The sequence below is a fragment of the Cricetulus griseus genome, chromosome 2, assembly GCF_003668045.3.
Source record: "Cricetulus griseus strain 17A/GY chromosome 2, alternate assembly CriGri-PICRH-1.0, whole genome shotgun sequence".
NCBI classification, from domain to species: Eukaryota; Metazoa; Chordata; class Mammalia; order Rodentia; family Cricetidae; genus Cricetulus; species Cricetulus griseus.
In genome coordinates this window covers 24,782,617-24,801,725 of record NC_048595.1, presented here as the reverse complement: position 1 = coordinate 24,801,725, position 19,109 = coordinate 24,782,617, and the positions used below count along the sequence as shown (strand labels likewise).

General features: G+C 47.9%; 1 protein-coding gene across 1 annotated transcript in view; it reads left to right on the top strand.

Annotated features, from left to right (window-relative positions):
• The window catches only part of Csmd2 (CUB and Sushi multiple domains 2), a 552,860-nt gene that overhangs the window by 212,964 nt on the left and 320,787 nt on the right, over positions 1-19,109 (top strand). The window contains exon 5 of the mRNA XM_035438911.1: positions 202-409. Coding sequence (XP_035294802.1) covers positions 202-409 — 208 coding nt within the window. The remainder of the gene's footprint in view (positions 1-201; positions 410-19,109) is intronic.

Genomic DNA, 19,109 nt, shown 5'->3' with positions numbered 1-19,109 from the left:
TGTCCTTCCCTGGTTGACTCATTTAAGTAACATGTTCCGCTATTTATTTATGTCCTTGGAGAGTGAGCTGTCCTCTTAGGAGACCAGACCTGGGACAATTGCTCACACACACCCACATGCCAGGATCCTTTCTGTCCCAATGGGTGAAACCAGGGCCCAGAAACCCTACCACTCACAGGAGCCTTTTGTCTCTCCCCACAGCGGATGACGCCTGTGGTGGGACCCTGCGGGGACAGAGTGGCATTATCTCCAGCCCCCACTTTCCAGCTGAGTATCACAACAATGCTGACTGCACGTGGACCATCCTGGCTGAGCTTGGGGACACCATCGCCCTGGTCTTTATCGACTTCCAGCTAGAGGACGGCTATGACTTCCTGGAGGTCACTGGGACCGAAGGCTCCTCTCTCTGGTGAGTTCCCTGTCAGTCCCCCTCCTTCCCTTGTGGCCTCTGCAGCTGAGGAGGCCTGGGCTGCCCAAGGTGTCCTTTGCATCCTCTCCCTGCCCTGCCCCCCCCCCTCGCTGGCTTGTTTTGAACGCTGGAGTCTTCGCATCTCATCACAATGAGAAATCACTGCATGATTTTGAAGCAGAGCTGCATTTTTACAGGGGTTTTCATATCTGATTCAAAGTGTGTCCTTGCTAAAGAGTTTAAGGCTGGAACTTGGTTAAGAAACCTGAATTAAAGCTGAAAAGGTTTTGGTCTCATGACAGGAGCCTTGGTGGGACTGTGTGGAATCTTGTTGCTTTTCTGGATGACACAGGCACCTTCAGGGACCATTGCTTTTCCAAGCACTGCTGAGGCCTTGAGTGTGTGTTTGGGCAGGGGGAGTAGTGAAGGGACTTGCCTCCCTCTTGCCTGCTGTGCCAAAGGGCTGCTCTTCTGTGTGAATATCCTGGATACCCCCAGACTTCGGCAGGTCAGGGAGGAGGGAGGGCATGAGAGGACAGGGGCTTGGCCTTCATCCTTGGTTGGTGTCTCCAGGCTCAGACTGTGAGTGTGTACCCAGGCAGGCTGAGGATGGCTTAGGGGAGTGTCTGTCTGCCTGCTGTGTGACCAGACTTACTTTGTTACTGTATTCGGTTGTGTGACGTAAAAATCCGTGGCCTTAGAGTCACACTGTCACTCTCTTATCAGGATGAGGAGGCATTTGTGGCAATCAGGATCCAGCAGAAACATATCCAGACGTAGAACAGGCGGGCTTGGGTATCTTTATGGATTTTGTGGCAAAGATGGCTCAGGGCATGGGACAAGGAACAGAAGGGCATTGCTGAATATTTGAGAAGAAGCAGGAATTAGGGGTTTGAGAACCAGGAGAGGAAGATGCTTACAGACACAATTGTGGTAGTTCCTGGGGTGGTGGTCAGGCAGAAAAAAGAAGGAGCTGGGAGGGCAAGGAAGAATGAAAGGCTAGGATTGCATGGTTCCTGCGTGCCAGTTATCATGGTGGTGAAAAGCCCTCCCGAGCTAGATGCAGTCCTTTGAGGAGTGTGCATTCTGTTGGGCAAAGAAGTCCATCATGGAGGTTGCCTGTGAACCACACCTGGGAGGTGGAATATTCTAGAAAGGTACCTCTGAGCAGTGTGGAGACAAAGAGCTGGAGGTCTCCCGAGGTGCCCCAGCCCACAGACATGGAGCACCAGCCTCATTTGGTAAACTACTCATCCTTTGGACAGCAAATAGAATCTCTGTGCTCCTTGGAGAAAATATGAAAAGAAAGAGAAGTAGGGAGGCACTGATTAACACCATGATGTGTGCCCCTTTGGCCTTTTTCCCCCTTCACTGGCTATTTATATATTGTAATATTATAAAATGGTGTCTGAATATCTCTACTCATGTATTTTTAACTTAGCATGGAATCATGAAAATTTTTCTTGCATCATTACAGAGTCCTCCAAAATAGAATGTGATGAAAGTGGCAATTATTGAGCATTTTCTTGAGCATTTTTACCCGTAGGTGCCAGGCCAGTTCTAAGTTCCTTATAGCTATAATTTCATTGCATGTTCGTAAGATCCCTATAAAATAAGTCGCATAATTTCCCTCCCTTTATAAACGAGGAAAATAACGACCAGAGGAATTCTGCTACTTGTTTGATGTCACATAGTGCTGGGGTTGTAGCCCAGGTTAACCCCACCTAAAACCTGTCTTCTCGGCCAGCTCTGTGACATTCTTTCTATGATGATTTCCCATGGCTGTGTAGCTAGCTAGTTAGCTAGCTACAGTGTCTTTCTCTCACTGCTAAGACTGTGTTATGGTTTGTTTATTAGGTCTGTTGTTTCAGCTTTTATACAGCTGTATAGAATGTAAGAATGTATGGATGTAAGAATGGGGCCTTTACCTGCCCCCTCTCCTCCAACCCCAGCCTGTTTGACTCAGTTGCTCTCTGTAGACCAAATGATCTTCTATGGCTTCTGCCCCCAGCTGTGAGTCTACACATCACCCAAACAGATCTCAAAGAGTCTATCTGTCCTTTTAAGTCACCCAGTGGGAAAGGAGTTACTCAGAGGAGGTCACTGCAGAGGTCATTCCCAACACTTTGCCATAAGATTAAATTCTAATTATTGAGAGAGCTGGTGTTACAGGTGCCAGGCAGGATGCGTTTTTTGTTCTAGTTTTTATGAACCTGGCAATCACAGGTAAAATAAGCTTGGGACTCAGGATGGGAGTATGGGAAGAACAATCCTTCTTCCCTGACACTTTCCTTCCCAGATGTTTACTAAAATCTATGCTGCTGGTTTGGGTAGACCACTTGGTGAGCATAGATGAGATTCCAGTCTGTGGTCTTGAACTCTGGGCCCTGTTAGAAGAGATGAATGTGAATGGCTGGGCATCTATTTGCCTGCAGAGGACATGAGAGTTCTGTGAAAGAGCATACCTACCACCCGCTTCCCCGGCAGCAGTTTGCTGTGGATTCAGAGGAGAGGGACGTACAATACGCCTGACTCAATTTCCCTTCTTCCCTCTGAGAAAAAACATTGGGGTTTTCCTCAGGGGACTCTGTTCATTGGGATGCTCTGGACTGATGCAGAAATGGTCTGCAATCTTCTGTTTTGCCAAGTAAGGCTATTTTGAAGTGAGCCTGGCCCCTCTCAGCACAGGAGTTCATAAAACGGAGGAAACCAGCAGGCAAGAGTGCAGCAGATAATAATCCCCAGGCGACCTCAAGGAGACATGATGAAAGATGCGGGAAGGAACTGCAGATAAACAGCAGGGTAGCCCATCCTCAGAGCCCATCAGCGTGCAACAGCTTGGTGGACTTGGCCTTTCTGGTTTACACTGGCCTTCTAGATTCCCCAAGTGCCCTTTGTGGAGAAGGCTGTTACTACTGTGAGCCCTGAGTGGGATTCCCACCATGTGTAGAGAGTCCTAGGACTTAGACCCTCTCACTCTTCATTCATTGTGTGGGAGCAAGCGATTGACCATGAGCAGAAGCTGTGCTTGAATAATCCCAACACAGTCTGCCCTACTCCTGACATACATGTGCTGCCACAGTACCCAGGCGTACCTCTCTCCACAACACTGTCATGTATGTGCCACTGAGTCAGTGCCCCAGCCCTTTCACAGATGTACACACAGACACAGACACAGACACACACACACACACACACACACACACACACACACACACACACACACTCGATTTTCTTGGGCTGATGGGAGAGAGGCTCTATCTTCATGTTATGTTGTTTCCCAGTGGGCTTGACCTCTGACCCTCAATGGATCCCACACCTTTCCATCACATTAAATGAAAATGTTCTCAGTGTTGCCATCTTCAAGAGACCATGATATCATCAAAGGGCTAGGCTTGGGGATGTAAGAAACTCTCTTAATATGTGGGACCTGGGTCTCAGGAGGACTTTGTGTAAGACTGAGGTGAGCAGTTACTGCCAGCTGGCTAAGAAGACAGTCCCTCCACGGAGATGATCATTGCAGGGAAAGCCGAGGAGAGACCTTCCCTCTCCCCCCTTCCTCTGTCTTGTGGCCCATCCTCCCAGTGCTGCCCCTCCAGGGTTAGACCTCAAGCTTCATCAGACCATCTAGATGAGGAGAGGACAAGCCTAGGAGTCAGATACACTTGGCCTTGAGTAACTATGTGGTCCCAGGACGGTAAACGATCCCTTTAAGCCCCAGTTTTCACACTTGAAAATAGGGTTCATGCTATAGAACGTGCAGAGAGGATTGAACGTGGGCACTGGTGCAAGACTCCTCCAGGGTGCAGTACCCCCAGTCTGGGGAGCACTCCAGGTCCATTCTCTGAGGACAAAGGGCAAGATGCCACATCTTTAGGGACCCAGACCTTCACAGACTCCATTCTCTACCTCAGAGTCCCCTGGCTTGCTTTTGTTCATGTAGTTAGGGACACAAAAGTTCTAGTCTACTTTAAAGGCAGTGGGTTTCAATGTTTTGGGGCAACACTCTCTCTCCCTTTGAAAGACCTCATTTTAATTATTGGGCATTCAACACATGAAATCTAAGCTCACCAGAGCCATTTGATCTCCACGACGACTTTTGACTAGGTGTTTCATTGAGGGACCATTAGAAGCAGCCGGAGTCAGAAGGCACATGGTGTATGCCTGTGGGGGTCTGCTTATAATACCTATTTGCTTATTTGTTCATTCACAGCCAACAGTTGGTTTCGATTATTTGTATGCTCTGTTACTCCTTCCAATTTATTTTCCATAACCATTTATTGAAACCCTTCTATGAACCAGGCTTTCCTAGGTACTGAGGACACAAAGACACAGGCTGTGGTCCTGGAGAGTTATTTATTCACTCTGCAAACGTTTTTCTAATAGCCACGCACTGTACTGGACCCTGGGGCTCACAGCTAGTACCAGGAGGAGAATATTATTCGATGGTTTACAATATCATATGTTAGGTATTTTTCTAAGACGTATAAAAGAGGTTCTCCCAGGGGCTAAAACGGGAAATGCAATGGCTAGGACTCTTTCAGTTCTCGAACTGAAACCCCATTTCCAATGTTCTTAAGCTAAAAAGTAAGTGCGTTGGCTTCTGTCACTGAAAAATCCAGGAGGTGGTTTCAACTACTGCTGGGTCAAAGCAAACAAATGATGTCATCCCTCTTCCCTCTGCTTCACTCTCCTAGGGATTCATTTCATTTTCAGGTGGGCTTTCCCCATGAGTCGGCCAAAATGCCTTCCACCAGGTAACTGCCACCCACCTGTGTTAACTGTCCTGGTAGGAAGAGGGCACAGTGCCTTTCTCTCTTCTTACTGTTTATTTTTTACTGATTGAAAATTTCATACATGCTTTTAATGTGTTTGGACCCAGACACCCCCAGTTCCTCCCTCCAGTTCTTCTTCTAGCTGCCTCATCACCATCTCCTCCCAGTTTCATTCATCCTCTTCTTTTTTTCTATCTCGACACATTAAGTCTATGTTGTGTGGCCAGTATATACATGAGTATAGGGCCATCTATTGCAGCAAGGGTCGCCTCTCATGGGCCACATCACCAAAGAAAAGTCTCCCAGCAGCTATCAGTTGCCAGTGGCTCCTCAGCTAGGCGTGGGACTTCCTGGTCTACTGCCCACCCCATGCCAGGGTTTTGTCTGTCTGGATCCCGTGCAGGACTTGCCCATGCTGTCTCAGTCACTATCAGATCATATGTGCAACTCCCCTGCTGTATCCAGTGAACACTGTTTTACTGTAGTCAACCACTGCCTCTGGCTCTTACAGTCATTCCGGCCCCCTCTTCCACAGTGACCCTTGAGCTTAGGGCCAGGGGATGGGGTATTGATGTTCCTTTTAGGGTTGAGTACTCTGCGATCTCTTATTCTCTGCACATTGACCAGTTGTGGGTCTTTGTGTCATTCATCAGATACTGTAAGAAGCTTTTCTGATGAGGGTTGAGAGATGCACTGACCTATGGTTATAACAACATGTCTCTAGGAGTCAGTTTAATATTAAGTCCATTTAGCAGAATAATAATGGTTAAGTTCTTACCTTGGTCCTGTGACCTAGCTGGCCTCAGGTTCTTGCTCCACGAATGGTGACAGGAATAAGTTCTCTTCTTGTAGAGTGGGCCTTAACTCCAATCAGAAAGTGTTTGGTTACTGCTATAACATTGGTGCCTCTGTTGCCAGTGGGCATTTATCTTGACAGCCCAGTCATTACTATAAGTTTGCAGGGTTCCCAACTGGGTAAGGATGGTAATTATCTTTCTTCCCCCAGTAGCATGCATAGCACCTTCCAGCATTGTGAAAGCTAGCCAGCAAGGATGAAGCTTCCAGGTCAGTACTAGCTTAAGCTCTTTACATTCTAGGAATCACGTAAGTGGTGTCTTCAGCAATAGGGTGAAGAGAGATCAATCCGCAGTTCATAAGGCTAAGGCTTCTTTATTCAGATAACACCAGCCAAGCGCAAGACAAAGCGGGTCAGGAGCAGCAAGGCAGCCAGGCCAGAGAGAAGGGAGAAGGGAGAACTGTCCAAGCAACTAGGAGGCGGGGCTACAGTGTCTCCCTACAATAGGGTCTTACCATCATGTTTGGAAGGTGTCCAGGAGAGCAACCAAAAACAATGGTGATAGGTTGTAATGTTTTGGGGGGCTATCTGTGTGGCCCCTACCTTTCTTGATGGAACCTGCAAAGGCAATACTACAGATGCACTCAAAGGCATGCCTACCCCTCAGCACTTTGAAACCAGAGATGTTCTCACTGTCCAGAGTCAGGTCACATGACTGCAGGCCTCTTGCTGGGAGTAGAGTAGGGATGAGTCTAAGGATGTGAACCCTAAGGGATGGAAAGTTGAACATTAAGACTGTCTGTCCTTCAAAAAAGTTGTCAGACTTCATGGCACAGTGGCGACATTGAATCTGAGACTCTGAGCGATGTGTCCCCAGGGATGGTTTTTATGTTGAGCCAAAGAGTGAATAAGACTTTGCCAAGAGTCTGGAACAGGAAGGAAAGATCCCCAGTGTTGGGGGCATTGTCAGCCAGTTGCAAGGAGTGGGGCAGGAAGACGACAGTCCATGAAGCTCTAAATAAACAGCAGAAGAGTGTGGCCTCAGGAGAGCCTTGCCCTGTGTTCACAGAGAGGGTTCCACAGTGGTGGAAAGCTACTGAAAGCCTTAAGCACAGGAGCAAGAACACTCTGAATTCTAATGGGGTCAAACTTGAAGGCCCAGAAGGCAGATGTAAAACTTGTTTGCAGGCACTGGGGCTGGAGAGGGACCTGCCTGGACTGCTGCAGCTCTGAATCAAGGAAGGGAGGGCATTAAAAACATCTCAGCTATAGGCCTGGGGTGACAGACAGCTCAGTGTGTAGAGTGCTTGCCTAGCACGTAGGAAGCCCTGGGCTCAAACCTTAGTCTCAAATGAACTGAGTGTGCATACCTATAATCCCAGCACTCAGGAGGTAGATGTAGGAGGATCATGAAGTTCAAGGTCATCCTTAGATACACAGTGAATTTGAGGCTAGCATGGCTCCATGAGACCTGAAGGCTCAAAGGAAGGATGATGAATGACAGAGAGGAGTTGGGGGGGGAGGGGGCATCCGTGTCTCTGACCGAGTGACTGTGGGGGCTGCAAACTGAACTGAGTGCACAGGGCAAGAAGAGGCGGGGCTAAGGTAGAGGAGATAGGCAGTACATGCTGGCCATCCTAGCATAAAACGGGCATTGTAAGGAAGCCAAATCTATAGCCAGGATGGAAATGAGGCTGTGTGTGGTTCATAGGGCTGAATAACAGAACTTTGGGATAAGACCTCCAAGGGTGGTCAAGGAACTCAGGCAGTCAACAGCTCATCTTTATTTTTACCCTCACTATCATGGGTCGCCCACATCTTTGTCACCAGTTTCCTTCCATCGCAGCTTTATCTATCTCCACATAGATCTTAGGCCTGTCCCTTGTCTGGCATTGGGCCTAGCCCTAGGAGCACAGTGGTGAAGACAATGGAAGCCTGTGCTTCTGTGGAACTTATGATCCCGAAACAATCACAGAGGGAACAGCAGGCACTTATGAAATCTCATAACAGAAATGAGCAGGATGGGTGAATAGCAGCAACAACCCCACAAGAAGAGAAAAAGGTCAGGGGTGACATCACGGAGCAGGGGATGGAGATCTTCCTGCTGTGGGAAGGAGCCTGTGGAACCATCACCATGCCCAAGCTGCCTTTCAACTTCATGCAAGGCCTGGAATGTGTCTTCTTAGGTTTTATCCTTCAAAAATATCAGAAGATAGGCAGGATCAAGGTCCCAAGATGGCAGAGATGTCCAGAAAGCAGTGGGGGATGGTACAGGACCCGGGATCCTGAGCCTAACTCAGGGATTTGGTGAGCAAGCAGACAAGCTGAAGTCGAGACTAGGACCCTGCTGCTGTCCCCAGCTGTGTGATGCCCCCACTGCCTCTCCTTCCCTGTTACATTGCACTGCTTTAAGCCATACCAAGAAACTGTTCGCCTCTGATGGAGCCCATGAAATTGCATCTGTTGTATCCATCAGGAGTCAGGCCATAAATAACTAGCCTTTTAAAATCTCATCTCATGCATCTCTTGGAGTTGGAAATAGCATTACAAGCTCCATAGCCAAGCCATAGGAAGGGATTAGTGCCCTAGCAGGCCGCTGGCATGCACGGGTCCGAAAAGCCAAGGCCCCGGCTCCCACACTCTGTGCTTAGGAGTGGCTTGACTCCCTCTCCTCCATTCTGCAGGTGAGGACATGCTTTCAGAGAGAAAACAAAAGGCTGAGCTGGGGGAGAAGGGCTCAAGGCTATGTTGTCTGCCACAGACAGGGGCTCTGCTCAAGCTCCGGGCTCCTGTGCGTGGGAAGTGGAAGCCAGGCAGCTGGCCTCCCCCCCCCCCCAGCACTGACAGCATGCAACAGGTTTGTACTAACTACTTCATCTGCTAGGAGACCTGTGCCAGGGCTTTGAAGGGCACAGACAACAAGATGCTGTCCTCGACCTCTTCCGAGGAGCTGCCAGGTGCCTGGCGGCACAGCTAAGACAGATGGAAGGAATTGTTCTGGACCCTTCTTGGGGGGCCCCACATTCTGGCAAGTCCTGTCTTCCGGAACAGTGTTGATTCATTTGGCATGTCCAAGGTCTCCATTTCCTTGGCCACAAATGTGCACTCAACTTATCGTTGGCTTAGTCTAGCCTATATTCCACCAGAGTGTCTCCCCTCTGTGGCTCCTGCAATCTCTTTCCAAGTTCCCAGGATGTCCTTGGCGCTTTCTCTCTCTCTAAGTATAAAGTTCATTTAATCTCAGCTTCTCTCCAACCACTGAATAGGGTGTGACACTCACAGATTCACTGGGGCAGCAGGATTCACATAGAAAACTAGTAATCTGCTGTATAGTATAGCAGCATCTAGCCTTGCCAGTGTATTTGTGTTAGTGACCACACCCTCTTGGGTGTGACTTCAGGTGCAGACTGAGGTGGAAAGAAGGAAGCCTGAGGTAGGGCTTTCTCTCTCTCTCTCTCTCTCTCTCTCTCTCTCTCTCTCTCTCTCTCTCTCTGGAGCTCAGCTCTCTCTCTCTCTCTCTCTCTCTCTCTCTCTCTCTCTCTCTCTCTCTCTCTCCCCCTCTCCCTCTCTCTCTATCTCCTTCTTGGGTCACAGATTGGATAGGAAGGGCAGAGAAAGGCTGCAGTGGTTCTTTATTATTATCTGTGTAAGTTGTTCCCCAATAAAACACCCATTTGTCATTTATCTTGTGTCTAGTGAACTCATCATCCACCTTCACTGTTGGAATGGTTCAGCTCTGCAGTCTGGGTCATTTGGGAAGGGAGGGTGTGAAGCTGGTCCACACAGGGAGACCTCACAGAAGAAGTGACTTCTGGCATTCAGATCATTTGCCGCCCAAGCTTCTGTGTTTCTAAGAAAGAGTCTCACTGTATAGGACTGGCTGTCCCGGGACTTCTATATACGCTATGCTGGCTTCTAGTTCACAAAGCTCTGAAGTGCTGGGATTAAAGGCCTGAGCTACCATGCCCAGTTTAACCCAAGCTTCATGAAGAGTGGTCTACATTGTGTTCTCAGACTTTGGTTCCTGTTATTCCCCTCATCTACTTCCCCCTTCAAACCCCATCCTTCCTTGAGCCTAATCACTCAGAGATCACCATCAGAGGACACCCATTCCCTCAACAAAACCCACCACTGACTCCAAAAGGCATTTCAGATGCCATCTTGAAAGATGTTCTGTAACACTTACTATTGGGTATTTTATATTGGATGTTTTCTCCTTTTTCTACCTTCAGGCTCCCCTTTCTGTTTCTTGGCTTTGTTTTATGTTTGATGCATTACTGGGATTTGACCCCAGGGCTTTACAAATGCTAAGCAAGTGTTCTACTTCCCAACTTCCCTCTTCCTGGTCCTCCTTGGACCTCTCCAAGCCTTCTTTCCAATTGTCTCTCCTTTGTTGGCCTTAAGGCTCAATTCCGGCCTTATTGCCCTGTTCAAGGAACACATTCTCTTTGGGCAAGCTTACCTGCTATTAAGGCTTCAGACACAATATGTTAAAACCCAAAGCTGTAGTCCCAGCCCCCACCTCGCCACTGAATATCAAACTATAGAGCCCCAGCCACATACCACCATTATCTCTAACCAAGTTTGCCCCATTTCTGCTAATCATTGACTGCATAAAGGCCAAATTTGTTTCCTTTATTAGTTTTGGCACTACATAGTTATCTCAGATCCTGGGACTTGTCCCCACTCCATCCCCATCTAACCAGCCACATTCAATTAAGGGCTAAGTTCTCCCAGCATACTTCCTACAATATGTCTTTCCACTTTTGCTGCCACTCTCTGAATTCGGCCCCTCATCTTCTCTGCTTTGTGGGTTTTAATAGCCTTTCTCCTGGTCTCCTAGCATCTCGACTCTCTCTAATTCATTCTCCCCACTGCCATCAGAATGGCTTAATTAAAATGCAGCTCTGACATTCTGAGCCCCAGGCGAAAGCTCTCAATCATTCTCTGTTGTCTAACAGAACAGAATCCAAAGCCCTGATAAGGCACATAAGATCCATTTGGGTCTAACTAGTCCTTGCCTCCCACCCCAGTTTCATCTCTTGACTCCCCCCTAATTTGAAAACCATCAACCCAGGGCACTCTTCCAGAGGACCTGCGTTCAATTCCCAGCACCCACATGCTGCCTCCAACCATCTGTGTCTCTAGTTCCAGGGAATCTAATGCCTTCTTCTGCCCTTCATAGGCACCAGGTTCACTCATGTTGCACAGACATATATGCAGATGAAACACCCATACACACTAAATAAATTTTAAGAAGAAATAACTATTGACCCTAAAACTTGCTCATGTAATACCACTAAGGAATATTTCTTGCTTGATTACCACTAAGGAATATTTCTTTCTGTAATCCAGAATCATGCAAGTGGGTACCTAGGCTCAAGAGTGTTCCCCCATATGGTGACTGCACTATCTAGAATATGGGACCTTCTCTGGTGGCATGGGGGGGGGGACGTGAGTTAAGAATCCAGCATGAGCTTTTCACTATCCTAACCCAGTTATGATATACTTTACTCCTGGCTCCTTTTTCTTTGGTTGGAAATTACCACGTGGTCCAAACTAGCTCCAAGGAAGCCAGAACATGTGGGTGAGCAGATCAAATGCTTGGTGAGATGACCTCTGTCATACCTGGTGTCCCACAGTTGATGTCCTGCTCCTGCCCCAAACCAACCTCTTCCTGTGTCCAGGTCTCATCTTCTCCAGACATCCCCACTAGAGACACCTTCTCTTTTCTTGCAGCCTTTATTTCTTTATCTCTTAACCACTCTGAATACACCTAACAACACACAACCATGTTCTAGTAGCTCTCACCTAAAATCAGAAACCAAAAGGATACCCACAAAATTTCCCGTTTCTCCACCCCACTCAGTTACCAAACAGTTTCCCAGCTACCCTGAGCGCCAAAACCATTCTCTTCCCTACTTGTGCCCAACATTGTCACTAAAGCAAACCTTACTAAGACTACAAGTGACCCCCGGTGACCAAATCCTCTATCACTCATCCATCCTCATGTGATTTGGTTTTCTGGCAACCTATTTGACGTAAGTTAGAGTCATCAGAGAGGAGGGAACCTCAGTTGAGAAAATATATCTGTAAGATGGGGCTCTAGGCAAGCCTGTAGGGCATTTTCTTAATTAGTGATTGATGGGGGAGGGCACAGCCCATGATGGGTGGTGCCCTCCCTGGGTGGTGGTCCTCAGGTCTATAAAAAAGCAGGTTGAGCAAACCATGAGAAAGCAGCACTCCTCGGTGACCTCTGCATCAGCTCCTGCCTCCAGGTTCTGGCCCTGTTTGAGGCCCTGCCCTGACTTCCTTCAAAGATGAGCAGCAATTTGGAAGTCTAAGTAAAATAAACTCTTTCCTTCACAACTTGCTTTTTGGTCTTGGCATTTCCTCATAGCAACAGTAACCCTAAGCCAACCTCCCTCTCTTGGAAGTCATGTGTCTGCTACCATGGTCATTCCTGGGAGTCTCCTTTTCTCTCATCTCCACTGCTCAGCGTCTGCCTAGCCTTTTCACTTAGATCCAAGCAGACCCAAAACCCTCCCTTTTCCCATCTTCCCTCATTGCCAGGCGACCTCACAGATCAGTTTTCAATATCATCTGCATGCCAGTAGCTCTCCATTAAAATTTCAGCCCTCTGAGCTCCATGTATATTAAAAAGAATCTCAAAATGAACATATCCAAAGTAGATGTCTTTTTTTTTTTTGGTGTGGTAAAATATGTATTACATGAAATTTGCCATTTTTCCACTAAGTGTACAATTTGGTGGCATGAAGGACACTGGATAACAACCCTGTCCATCATTGCCCACCGTCCCACTCCACCCCCAGCTGAATCCATATAGCCATTAAATGACAGCTCCCAGCCCGTGGCGACCACCCTTCTGTCTGTCCCTTTGAGTCTGACTTCTCTGAGTATCTCATGTAAGCGGACTGTACGCGTGCTCTTTTGTGTTTAGAATAATGTTTTCCAGGTTCACCGGTGTCAGAATTTCATTTCTTTTCAGGCTTATAGTCTATTGTGCGTTTGTGTCTCCTTGGCTTTACCCATTCTTTCACTGGTTTTGTTGGTTTCTTTTCAGTTTGGACTTCTCCTCCCCTTCTCACTCTAAGAGTTCTTCTCCCTCCCTCCCTTGTGGCTTCCCACATCAGCCTATCTCCCAGGATAAACAGCTTCTGCCATCAGTGTTTTGGGGCTGCTCAGTGACCCAATTCTACCCATCCCAGAATCCATTCTCCAGGAAGCAAGGAAAGTGTTCTAGTTTGAAAATCAAATTGGATCTTGGCTTTCTGTCTCCTCCCACAGCGAGGTTCTACTTTGCCTAGCCCGGCCCTCCAACTTATCCACTGGTTCTCTCATCCTCACCATGGCCCAGCTACAACCCGCCTTCATCCTTCCTTGGACATGCTAGCAAGACCTGTCTCTGAATCTCTCCCTACTGCCTTTTAAGATTCTATTTCTACAGGGCAGTGGTGGTGCACACCTTTGATCCTAGCACTTGGGAGGCAGTGACAAGCAGATCTCTATGAGTTTGAGCCACATGTGGTCTATAGAATAAGTTCCAGGACAGGCTCCAAAGCTACACAGAGAAACCCTGTCTTGAAATACAAAACAAAACAAAGGCGGGTGGTGGTGGCACATGCCTTTAATCCCAGCACTGGGAGGCAGAGGCAAGTGGATCGCTGTGAGTTTCAGGCCAGCCTGGTCTACAAGAGCTAGTTCAGGGACAGGCTCCAAAGCTGCAGAGAAACCTTGTCTCGAAAAACTAAAACAAAAACAAAAACAAAACAAACAGAAAGATTTAATTCTTCCCGTATTAAAGTCCTCTTTCTTCAAAGCACGTGTGCTCTCTCTCTCTTCCCCCCACTCCCTTTCCCCTCTCTCACACACTCATTTAAATGACCTGTGTGTTTTGAAACATTAAGTTCACTTTAAATATCTCCTCCACAGGAAAGCTGTCCATTCCATACAGTCTCAAGCAGACCCTAGCTGTCTATCATAACATCTTGCGTTGCTTCAGGCCTTTGTCCATATCTAGTGTTTTCTTGCTTACTGATATGTCTGTATTTCTTTCCTGTCCTTTCCACCCCTATCCCAACTGCCTACAGAATGATGAAGAAAAGGGAAAAGAAAAGAAAAAAATCCCCAGGACCTGGGCTTGCTCTTAGGACACGTATATGTTTGCCCCAGGACTGTGCCTGCCCATCTCAGTGTCCTGTGGCTAATTGCAAAGGTTAACATGGAACCTCTCCAACCAAGTATTTTAAGTAATCACCTTCCTGGGGGACATTTGCAAATTAGCACTGACTCTTGCTGATTACTCCTCCTAAACTCTGTCTGATTAATAATTAATCAGCAAACCGCTTGTCCAGAGAAAGCTGATCAGTGCCACGAAAGATCTTAAATCATGCAAGTCATTGGCCAGTCCTAAAAACACAGAAACAGCCCTGTGGTGGGCAGGACTGGAGAGGACCGATGACCACGTGAGGCATGGATGGTATCTGAGTTGTTTGTTTTCCCTTTTTGTCTTTTCCACTTCCCCTCACCACCTTTTGCCTGAGAAATCAGTTAGGCTCCTACTTACAGCCGGGGGGTGGGGGGGCGTAGAAGAGAGACTCTCTGGCACAGAAATAGAAGTGTGTTAAATATCACTTTCTTTTTTATTCTTTCCGTTCAAAAGATTTTTGGTCTGAGAGGCAGAGGTTAAAATTAGTGAGTTTGCTAAGCAAATGGCTGTCTGGCGCCTCGTGCCATTTTCTGTAGCCCCATCAGTCTCAACTCTTCACTGGAGCCCTCGGACCAGCACACTTAGCTAGCAGTAAGTAAGAGGCTTAATGGGCACAGCTCGCTGCTACACCCCAGGCTTGGGGAGGAATCAATTTGCCAGCCACCTGTCCCACCAGGATTCCCTCAAGTGCCCTTTGCCTCCTGCCTCCAAACCCCAGGGTGACAGGAGAAAAGGCAATCAGAGAGGGATGAACGCACTTCCATTGTCAGCCATGAACCTGATGACTGCTGAGGGCCCCTTTTAAGTCTCAGTCCTGTCTCAAAAGCCAGGCCTGTGTGGAGCTCCATCTTCTCGCATTTCCTCCATGGATCACTGAGATATGGCTGAGGTAAGATGCAGAGAAAGCAGAGAGGTGTGTCGATGTTGGACTCTGGGCCAAAGAGAAGGGGCAGGAAGAAGAGGCCAGACTGAATGAGTGGTGTGCAGTCCTGGGCCAGACTGAATGAACACCCTGCCACGAGAAGCAGCATCAGTGGAAGAAGGTGACACCCCTCAGCAACTGTATTAGAATGGCCTGGGGTGAGACTGTGGGTCTCAGTGAACACAGCTGTGGAGGTCCTGGGCCTAATCCAGCCCGGGGAAGCTTTGGGGAAAGACAAGATGAAGGACATCAAACAGTATGAAGCAGGGGATGAGCCCTCTCAGGAACTCATTGTCTCCTGACTGTTAGGGGACAGGCAGGGTACAAGGAGAAGAGGTGGACGGATACTGCAGTTTCCAGGGACCCCATAGTCTCTCCCAAAGACCTCCCCTTGATTGTATTCCTGCTTTCTAAAGCACCCCCTTCAACTGACTATACTTCTCAAACTTCTCCCATAAATTTCCTGCTCAGAAAATTGGCTACAAGGGTGTTTCAGAATAGAGATTGCTGCCCCTACTCCCTACCCCCAACCCCAGCCTCCATGATCCTAAACTTCGCAGAATAGCACTTGGGTATGGTATTTTTAAAGTCGTTATTTAAAAGTATGTGCCTATGTGTGAGCGTGTACATGCTGGTGCAGTGAGCTCAGAGGCCAGAAGAGGGCATTGAATCCCTGGAGTTACATAAGAAGGTTGTGAGCTCCCTACATGGGTGCTGGGAACTGAACTTGGATCCTCTGCAAGGGCCGATGCACACTCTTAACCACTGAGATACTTATCCAGCCTCAGTGTGCAGTATTTTTTCTTAACACTCTTGTGGGAAGATCCTGCAAAGCAATAAGGAGAATGGTGGGTTTAGCCATCGAGAAGTAATCAGTCTTAATATGGATTCATTATTGACTTCCTCAGCATATTCTTGACATGTTTTTGGCTATGATTTATTCATGAGTTCAAGCCAGCACATCTATGACCTAAAATGAAGCACCCTGACTCTTGGTGGACTCTCTCCATGCATTTCACAAACAGATTTGCCTGCCAGTTTTATGCTGGTTTGGGGGATATGTGGGTGAACAAGAAGGTCTCAGCCCTTGAAGGGACTTCTGAAGTTGACTTCACCTCCCCTTGTCTGCTCTGTCTAGGCCTTAGCAAAAAATGTCCTTCTTCCCAGGTATTTGAGTTTGGAAGCACCTCTGCCATCACCTCCCTAGCTATCAGGCTCCTGCCACACTGGCATGAGCCACTTCACTTTGTTATACATCCTCTTCCCAACATGGACTCTTTAAAGCAAAGACTTGGCTCACCATCAGTGAGCCCTCAGAACTCATTGTAAGTCCCCATGCCAACAGGTGTAAAGATTGGCAGGTAGCCTGTGATCATAAGCATCTCTGTGACCTCCTTGTAGGCTCTTTCTCCCACCAACCAATGGGAAAACATGTGGCATTGGGCTCCTCGGGCTAGTCTCAAAGCCCTTTGGCAATGGGAATGCCCTCAAGATAGATGAGCACTATATAAATGACCCCTGTGATTAACCATAGCCTACATACTGCTCATCGTGGCCCTCATTCATTTATATAGTGGCTGCTCTCTGCCCTCTGATTTACTTTTCACTGGCTCTCACCTGCCATCTGAGAAACTAACTTTTATTGTGTCTTTCGTGTGTGTGTGTGTGTGTGTGTGTGTGTGTGTGTGTGTATTTCCATATTCTTGTACTTTATCTGTATGTATGACTGAATGACCTTCCTCTATTTGGGGAATTCTGCATGTGAGATCATCAGTATACATCCTTCTATGACTGGCCAATGCCACAGGGAACAAGGGGCACAGTTAACTCTTTGAGACGGTAGGTAGACCAGTTGGCTCCACCCTAGCAACCACATGCATACCACTGTACACACATATACCTTAAAGCATCATCTTATATTATATATCATAAATATACATAAAATTTATTTTTAAAGTTAAAAATGTAGACAAGTATCCATTGGTTGCCTCTTACTGAATCAGGGCTGTTCTTTATATTGAATGCTACTCTTGTCTCGTCCCAGCAAGATTTCACTGCCATTTTTGAGTTAAGCATTTGCATGGCCACCTTACAGATAAAGAAAACTAACCTGTGAGATTTAGCCTCCTTATAACACACTCTCCTGAGTAACTGAGTTTCCTGGGTTTCCTGATTGTCTTCTTGGGCAGATCCTACAGCAACTGGTCGAGGGTCCTCCCTTGCCCTCAGAGCAGGCCCTGTGGTATACTCTCTCTGGCCTCTTCCATCCTCAGTTTACCTTAGCACACCTGTAAGACCAAATGTGAGACACTGGAATAGGGGTCGATGCACATTACTCTCTAACCCCAAAGAATAACCCATCACTCTTCATCAAGGGCGAAGTTTGGGGTGTCAAGAGATAAAGACAGCTGCTTAATGTCACACAGCTGATAAGTGCCTAAGCTGGGAGGGAGTCAAGTCCCCATTTCTGGACTCCAAACCTGGATCTATAGCCCCCTCTCCTCTCCTCTCCTCCCCTGTCCTCAAATTCACTTTTCTCTCTTGACTCCAAGGAGGGCAGGCTGGAGGAGCATGACCTTCCTGGTGGATTTCAGTACCAAGTGTGCTGCCAGCAATTCGTGTGTCCTCACCGAGCTTGCCCTCTGGGGCCCTTGTGTAGCTTTACAAGAACTCATTTGGCACAGTGGGCCTTGGTTAGGCCCAACTTTTCATCCTGTCTGTCCTTCCTCAGACCTTGCATAGCAATAGGACAGGGACTGGCCTCTTTCCCTCACCCCTCCTCCATCCCCTGCCTCCCAGCATGTGCTCCAGGTTCAAGGTGCTGCTGGTCTCAGCCTCTGCAGTTGCTGAGTCAGGAATGCAGCCTCAAGCTGGTGCAAGGCAGAGGCCACAGCAGGGGGAAGTGATGTCCCTTCCATGCCAGGTGTCTTTAATATCCCAGAGTCATTTGGTACTGTCCTAAAGGACTGCAGGAGAAAGTCAAGGGTGAACAGCTGTGGCCATGACTCTGGGTAAATCCCACTAGATCCTAAACACCTTTTACCCCCATTTCATAGGGCAGGTTGCAGATTGCAGGCCTTCCTCCCAGATGACTGGAATTTGAGGCTTAGTACCACAAAATGTCCACAAGTTTGCATACAAGCACAGCACTGCAGACACCCCTCCCAAGGATCTCTGTCCCCTAAGGTGGTATTTCTGGAAACCAGGATTGTGTGAGCAAGAAAGCAGGAGCCATGTTTGTGGAGGACCTACTGTGTGTCAGGCAACTGCCCTCCTTGTTTCTTTTCCATATTTAAGCAACTGTGTGGAACAAATTCCTTGAGGTCACACACTCAAGGTCACAGAGCCTCTGAAGTATGGCCTGAACCCCTTTTTGCTCCCAGCCTTTCTCTTTCTACCCCCAGGATCTTAGAGGTCTGTGGCTATTCAGAGAAGACATCTGTAGCCCCACACCCCTGTCCCAGCCCCTTTGCCTCTGTGCTAATTTGCCTTCTTGGGCTATGGCTGATGCAAGCCACTGTAGCCAGCATGGGACAGCTGGGGACAACTGCTGACAGTCTTCCTGCTCAGGAGAGCCCTGTCACTATAGACAAATGGTCTGTGTCATTTAGCCACATCGTTCTCATTGCTGGTCTGAGGCCTGAGTTGTCCAGATAACCCATTTCATTTCATGTCATCTTGGCGGTGCCACAAGGGTCCCCAGACAGTGACAGCCCAGCCTTTGACCCAGCCAAGAAGAGTCGCAGACAGGCTGGCTTCCTGACTCCGACTTGCAGCCCAATCGACTCACAATTATTAGACTGTCAAGCTCTATCAAGTGACACTGTTCACAGGAGGGCAAGTGTCCCTAGGCCTCACTCTGAACAGAGATGACATCCCAGACACTGATGTGCCATCTACCCTCCCACCAGTGATTCCTGCACAATTTTGAACTCTTTTTTCAATCCCTGCCCAACAGTGGGCTCCCTAACTCCCCA